The following is an 8,030-nucleotide window of genomic DNA, read 5'->3' on the forward strand; positions in this document are numbered from 1 at the left end:
ACACAATTAAAGGAGTTTATCATATATAAAATTGATGTTTTTTAGTAATAGAACTCACCAACTCCTTAGATTAAACAAAGAATGATATTCATTAACTTTTATTTTCGTACTTCTACTCTCCAATTCCATGGGTCAAACACAACATCCTAAAAAACCATAAACTATTAATATATTTTTAACAAGTCTTACGTGCTTTGAATTTTACATCTAATAAGTTTCGACATATTCAAAATTGGTTAAATTTTTTTATAAAGGTTTCAAAACTATCTTTGAAGTTGACATCCTTTATAACTTTAAGCGGATTTTGAGACATATAATGATGTGGAGATAGCGTAGTACCAAACATCAGATTGTCACACTGGTTTAGGTCATTGCTACATCTTTGAAGTTCCAAGTTCCAATTTTTGTTAAATAATTTCACAAAAATTTGTGTTTGATATTTTATGAGTCAGAGTGAGTTTAGCTCAATTTAATTATCGTGATCTTTCTTTTTATGGGTTAAAGATTTAAACATTTATGAAATATTGTATTATGATAAAATAAAAAAAATAAAAAAAACTTTACCAAAGGTTAAGAATATATAATATTGCACCTTTTAAGATAAGCATTGCACTTTCTCAAAAATAAGTTGGATTATAAAAGTGAACTTTTATGTATAATAAAACTATAAAATCTAGTAGACACATGAATTAAAAATGTGTGCTAATTAACACTTTTTGAAGTATCAAGTAATACATACTTAAAGGTCCAATAACTTATCAAGTACTTTTAAACGTTTAATAACTATTTAAACAATACACATAAATATTTGTATTTTGTTCCCACTTTCTACTTGTGATTTTAAAAACCAAAAGAACTAGATTTCAAAAAATTAAGTTTTTTTGAAACCCACTAGAATTTTAAGTAGTTTTTTTTTTTTTTAGGAAAAAGAACGTAGAGAATATAATAAAGAAATTGAGTAAATACAAATACAAACTTCGAAAACAATAAAATAAAAGCAAAGGCCCCAATCATATAATGATTTAGATCCTTCATAAACATAAAATGTTAATTTTTAACAAATTCTCACAACAAAATTAAATTTTTTAAAACTCCTCAAAGTTTTAAAAAACTTGGCTTCACTTGTATAAAATTAATTTTTAAAAATACAAAATATGTTTAAAATATTATTTAGATTCTTATATTTATTAAAATAATATTTAGATCTCTTTATTGTGTTTAAAATACCATTAAAAAAATTATTTTGAAATTTATTCAATTTTATTTTTTGTATTTTAATTGTTTATTCTAATTCTTTGACTTTTAATTCATAAATTTAGTGTCTCATAAATAATTTTTATATTAATAATAAGGTTTTTTTAGAAAAATATATAATAAACTTGTAAAATATTTACATTATATAGAAAAATTTTGAAAACAAAAAAACTCACAAGCTCACAATAGAAAATACCAAATGATCATGACATGCAATTGTGAGGAAATGATACGTGATTATGTAGGAAATGATACATGATTGTGTAAGTAGTATCAACACGATCTTGTAGTTTTTTTTAACAATGGAAAAAATGCTTCAAATCTAAACGATTGTATTGATCATGCTAAATAATCGTGTTGACCATGCTATACGATCGCGTTGAGCACACTAAACGATCGTGTTGACTGTGGTAAACAATCGTTTCGATTATATCCAAACGATCGTGTAGTTCTTTTTAAAAGATGGAAAAATGGCTTCGAATTTAAACGATCATGTTGACCGTGCTAAACGATTGCTTACCATAGTTAACACGATCATGTAGTTCTTTTTAAACAATGGAAAAAGGTCTTCAAATCTAAACGATCGTGTTGATCATGTTAAACAATCGTTTAGATCATATCCACATAATCATGGAGTTCCTTTTAAATTATGCGAAAATGACTTTAAATCTAAACAATTGTGTTGACAATGTTAAACGATTGTGTTGAATAGGTAAGCGATCGTTTAGATCATATCAAAGTGGTATCTAAACAACGATATTGATATTCTGAAAGATGAGTTGGAAGAAAGAAAGAGAAGATGAAGAAAGAAGAAAAATAAAATGTATAAAAATATAAGAAAGAAAATCTAGAAGAGTAGCCGAAGAAATTTGGAACAAAAGATTAATAAATCTCAAAGAAGAAAAATAAAAAGAAGAGACGAATTGTTCGAAATATCAAGAGCAAATCTAAAAGTTATGAAAATATTTTACTAGCTTCATGGACTTTTCTTTTTTGTTACATGGATCGTAAATATTTTGGTGTTTTGTTACGTTTATGAAAATTAACTTAATAATATTTTACATTAAAAAAATATATAAATAAGTTTTCAAATTTTATATTAAAAACCTAATAGATAATTAAAAAAATATGAATTTATATTATATCAACACTAAAGAAGTAGTTATAGTGATAACACAATTCTAATCCTCAATCTAAAGATTCAAGCTATTAGCGTAGCAAGAACCTTTAAAATAAGAGACTAACACCTCTTTATACTAATTTATATCAATCAAAGAAATTTGGGATTAAATTACCTCTTAGATCAAATATCTAGAAGCAAGATTTGAAAATCTTGTTCTAAATTGAGTCACTCCACAAACAAACTTGATCAAGGTTATATTGAATGACTCGCATGCACTCTATCACAAAAATTGCAAATTAAATGAAAAAGTCTCAAAATGAGATTTCAAATTGCATTCATCAAAAGTCTTGTTGTTACAAATGAAATGATAAAGACGGCATTATATAGTCTCACATAGTTTGTCCTTAGAAATTAGTCTTCATTCTCTACTACTTGTATATATATATAACCAAGTTTTAGAACATCAACGTCAACAAAAATATTGACGTCTTAATTTTATGAAAATTTTGAAGAACAAAATTTGGATGAAAAGTATGTTACTACATTTTCTAAATTGGAAAGGTAACAAATATAAAAGTCGATAACCATCTGATAGTCTTTTGATAAACGTATGATAGTCGTATATGATATTAAGTAGTTGAGATATTTGTGATTTTATATTTTTGTAATATATAAAAAAGAGGTATTATGAATTTTTCTTATACCAACTTGTGTGAGAGGAGTATAAAAATGCGATGGATTAAGTGGATATGGAAAAGATTTGGAGGAAAAGAAAAGAGTAGGTATATAACAAAATAATTACAAAAAAGAAGTTTTTATAATTACAAAATTCAGCAGCGCGTGTGTATCAAACGCCCAACTACCAAAGAAGCCAGAGGAGCAGAAAATGAGATATTGAAAGAGAAAATAATATATATATATATTGATAAAGAATAAAAAAAATGAAAAATAAAAAAGAAGAAATGTGGGGGACCCAACAAGAGATAAATAAATAAGAGAGAAAAATAAATAAAATAATAAAGAAAAGTGGGAGCCACCACCCATGTGCCCTCCTCCTGTCTCCACCAGCTCCTGCTTCTCAATGATTAGAGCCCTCTGTTCCCAAACACACTCCCAATTCCCAAACCCCCAATTCCCCAATTCAGTAATTTCAAGAAGAAAAAGAAAAAAAAAAAAAAAAAAAAAACTAAATATATATATGTACATTCAAATTTAATTATAATTCCTCCAATCCTCCATTGTTACACCTTCAATTCTCCTCCTCCTCCTCCTCCTCCAACATCCCTTCTCTCTTAACCATGTCTGCTTCTGACGGCGTCAACAACAACAATGGCGCCATAATTGACCCTTCTCATCAACAACACAGACATCAAATACAGGGGAATCAATCTTCCAACAATGCCGCCACCCCCTTACCCGTCAAAAAACCCCCTTCTAAAGACCGCCACAGTAAGGTCGATGGTCGTGGCCGCCGTATTCGTATGCCCATCGTTTGTGCCGCTCGTGTTTTCCAACTTACACGCGAATTAGGCCACAAATCCGATGGTCAGACTATCGAATGGCTCCTTCGTCAAGCAGAGCCCTCCATTATCGCCGCCACTGGTACCGGTACCACTCCGGCTAGCTTCTCCACTATCTCCGCCTCCCTCCGAACCCCTCCTGCCGCTTCCCTTTCCGACCATAAACCCCTTTTGCCTCCGGCGCCTTTCATTTTGGGTAAACGCGTTAGAACCGACGACGATGGAGCTAATAAAGACGACACCGGTGGGGCTGGTGCTGGGATTTCGGTTGGTCCTTCTATTGGTTCGATTATGGGTCCGGCTGTCGCGGGTGGCTATTGGGCGATTCCGGCGAGGTCGGATTTTGGGCAGGTGTGGAGCTTTGCCGCGGCTGCAGCAGCGGCGGCGGCGCCGGAGATGGTGATTCAGCCGACGGCAGTTTCTCATCAGGCGTCGTTGTTCGTTCAGCAGCAATCGATGGGAGAGGCGTCGGCAGCGAAAGTGGGAAATTACCTTCCGGGGCATTTGAATTTGCTTGCTTCTTTATCAGGTGGACCGGGAAGTTCCGGACGAAGAGACAATGACCACCGTTGATTTCATAATCCGGCCGCCGTTCACGACGGCGTTTGTAATAATTCTCTCCCTCTGTTGTGGGTGTTCGTGTTCATATAGAATTATATAACAACTACCCTTTATCGTTTTTTTACCCCCCATTTTAGGGTTTTAGGCTATTGAATTCTTAGCTTGGAATGAGTGAATTTTAGGGTTTTATTATTATTTTTTTCTTTTTGGAAGATTGATTAGGGTTTCTAAGCTTCAAAAAAGGGTGTGGCAGTAGCTGTTTTTCCCAGATTTTGCTATATATAAGCTATAATCAGCAAGAACTTTGTTAATTTGGATGAACTACTTCTTTCTCCATTTCAATGAAAATCCATGGAGGATTGAAATTTTCTTTTGTTGAAATTTTCTTGGAGCATTCAGCTGCCAATTGGGTTTATTCTATAATACTTTCCCGGAAAAAAAAAATTACTTCTTGTAATTTGTTTTTGATCCGCCATTGATGGGTTTGTTGAAGCTGTTCTTCATCTTCTTCTTCTCTCTGTAAATCCTCTGCTTTTTTTTTTCTTTTGATATATAATTTTTCCGTCCGTGGAAAATTATTTCTCATTTCTATCGACACTTGTCTAGGGAATATATCTGTGTGTTTAAAAACTTAGAAGTTTCGATTCCATTTTCTCGGGAAAGAAAAAGGGAATTTTTCTGGGTTGGAAAATTAAAATTTTTGGGATTGCTTTAAACCTTTGAATCTGATTTGATTCATTGGATTCTTTTTATAAAAAAAAGGAGTAAAATGGTAATTTGCTGAAAGGGTTTTGGATGTTGAGATTGAAATGATGAGTGATTGAATTGAATTATTATTATTTAAAAGTTCTGTTCTCTGTTTTTTTGATTCTTGAATGTCATTCATGACATTTGTTATATGCTCGTACTCTGAGCTAGTTTTAATGTCATTTATTGTATGCTTACCCTTTCCATTTCTCTCACACAAATTATTTCAACACTCCAAAACAACAACCATTCTCCTATGGGAGAAGTTTTCCTATACCACAGATTTAATAATTGATTGTCAATCACCTTAACATCGTTTAAAAATATACCAAGTATGCAGAGATTTTGTATGAATGAGATATTGACAAGCGGATTTATGATAAATCATTGTCTCTTGCAAATGTATGAAACCTAAATTTCTCTTTGTACATAAGACTACAACACTCATTTTTATAATGTATTGTGTTAGGGTTCCTCATGTCTCTTATGGATTGTTTTACCCATTTTTCTCATACTTGGTTTTATCTTTTGGCAAGACCGCAATAGAGTTTAGGGTTAACAAAAGGCTGAAGCAAGCGAGGTCATTTCCCATCCATGTCCTAAGGGGAAATTTTCAACTATGTCCTCACCCCATCCTCCATTCCAGCCAGGGAGTAGGGGTAGGGGAATCCCCGTTCGAGAACGAAGGGCCTACGAGGAAAAATTCTTCTTTTTTCTTTTTCATTCTTTTTAATTATTTTTTTTATTTACAATAATTTAATTTTGACATTTATTAAATTAATAATAAAAAAAATATTTTAGCATTTCTTTATGAAAAATTGTTAAAAATAGAACATTTCACACAATATTTACACTTCATAGAAAAATCAAATATAATAATTTTGTCTTTTAGTACTTTTGTTACGTGTGAGTGTAAATAGAATTTTTGTCTTAGTTTGTCAATTTTTGAAAAATAGTCTCTTTTTTTTATTGTAAATTTAATAAAATGGTTAAGCTAATTTAATTATGAAAGGAAATTTTAAAAAAATTAAATAGCAATATATGAGCTATACATATAAATACAAATATAAATTAATTATATATATATATATATATATATATATATATATGACACACATATATATTAAAAAGTAATAAAAAAATTATTTGCAAGATAAATAAACACAAGGTACATATCTCATACCCTCCCTCGTCCCTGACTAGGGGATTTGTTTTGTGACACATACCCTCGTAAAAATTAAGGCCAAGGATGGGAGTGTTGCATAGTGATTTTTGTTCTAAGTTGAAAGTTGGGACTTGAAGTACTATTAGGCGTTGTGGTTATGAGAGTTAGGGGTTCTAAGTTAAAATTTGTAAATACTTTTGTAAAAGCATTATGATTCTGTGGTAGAAGACGAGAACATATGTAGAGTGATGAAAGGAGGAAGTGATTATGAAGTTAAGGTCAAATGTCCAACTGTTAGATGGTAATAACTCTGGATGAGACATAATGAAATTAGAATCAAGTGATCAACTATTAAGGCATTCAATATGTAGGTGGTGAAGTTTCAACTACAAAAAGGTGACTCGTTGCAACTTGAAATTTAAGTAGGATTTGATGTGGCATAATTTGAGTTAATTGGAGCTAAACAAGTTTATGGAAGGACCCGTGTAAAATGTTAAGTTGGAGTTTGCTGAATTTGGAAAGCTTAGTGATGGTTAATATGCGTTAAAAATTAGTATAAATAGGATCAAAGTGTTCGTAAGTTGTAAGAAGAAAGCTGAACAAATTAGAAAGTTTGAAAACATGGGAGGATGCCATTTGAGGAGTTGTTTTGAAAAGAGAAAGGAAGGCAATCTAAGTCTTGTATTCGTGAGTGACCTTTCTTACGAGAAAAGTTTTCAAAAAGCTAATCTTTGTTTAAGTTATTACATTACATAATAAGCATGGTGGACATCTATCAGATACAAAAAGTATGCTCGAATGATTACACTTGTTTGTTTTTATAAGTTATTTGATTTGCTGTTTTCTTAAACCATTGGTGTTGTTCTCAATGTGCGTAGGGCATGTTAGACATTGAGTATGTGTCCACCTACGCTAGTGCATTGTAGTCGGATGTGTGAGTTTGCCACATTTAGGCTAATTTGCCCTGCAATTCGTGTTGAACTTGTTAGTCTACTAATTAGGTGATAGCAGTATGAGTTTGCCTACTTTAGTAGTCTAAAGTGTTGAGTTTGTTCAACATTCAAGAATGAAGAATGGGTCAAGCTAATGTGAGGCGTGAAACACCTAGTAAGGACTCTTTACTAGATGAACGTCTAAGAAAAATAGTTGTTTTGAACTCTATGTGTAGTCATATTGTATTCCCAAGATGCTATCTGAAAATATGTCACTCATTAGACATTTGGCTTATGTTTTAAGTGTTCACTTCTTCAAGTAGCAAAGAGTTTTTCAAGCGTTATACGGAGTTGTTGTTGCCTTTGCCACATAGTATCCTAATCAAGTCCTTGTAATATCATGCTTGTGTATAATTTGTAAAGCATGTGTGCGTTGTAATGACATTTTTTTTTCAATAAAGTTGATCGGTTTAGTCTGCCATGATCTTTATCGCATAACACATTGTTTTAACACATGTTAAGTCTGTCATGATTCTTGTCACATAACACATTATTATAATGCATGCTAAGTTCAAGTTTAAGTTTTACTAGGCGTTGTTGATATTCCTATTTTGGTTGTTGGTCTCATCTAAGTCGCATTCTCTCTTAGGTTTGCAAGGAAAAAAATCTGGGAAGTGGCATGACACGTTTTGTGTCCGTAGTTTGATTCATTTTCTAATCAAAATTGG

General features: G+C 31.7%; 1 protein-coding gene across 1 annotated transcript; it reads left to right on the forward strand.

Annotated features, from left to right (window-relative positions):
* The first annotated feature begins 3,529 nt into the window (after positions 1-3,529).
* Positions 3,530-4,839, forward strand: LOC101214586 (transcription factor TCP21). The gene has a single exon (XM_004149823.3). It carries the CDS (start codon positions 3,676-3,678, stop codon positions 4,468-4,470), a length of 795 nt encoding a protein of 264 aa, XP_004149871.1. The 5' UTR covers positions 3,530-3,675; the 3' UTR covers positions 4,471-4,839.
* Positions 4,840-8,030: the final 3,191 nt, after the last annotated feature.

This window comes from Cucumis sativus, chromosome 5, assembly GCF_000004075.3.
Source record: "Cucumis sativus cultivar 9930 chromosome 5, Cucumber_9930_V3, whole genome shotgun sequence".
NCBI classification, from domain to species: Eukaryota; Viridiplantae; Streptophyta; class Magnoliopsida; order Cucurbitales; family Cucurbitaceae; genus Cucumis; species Cucumis sativus.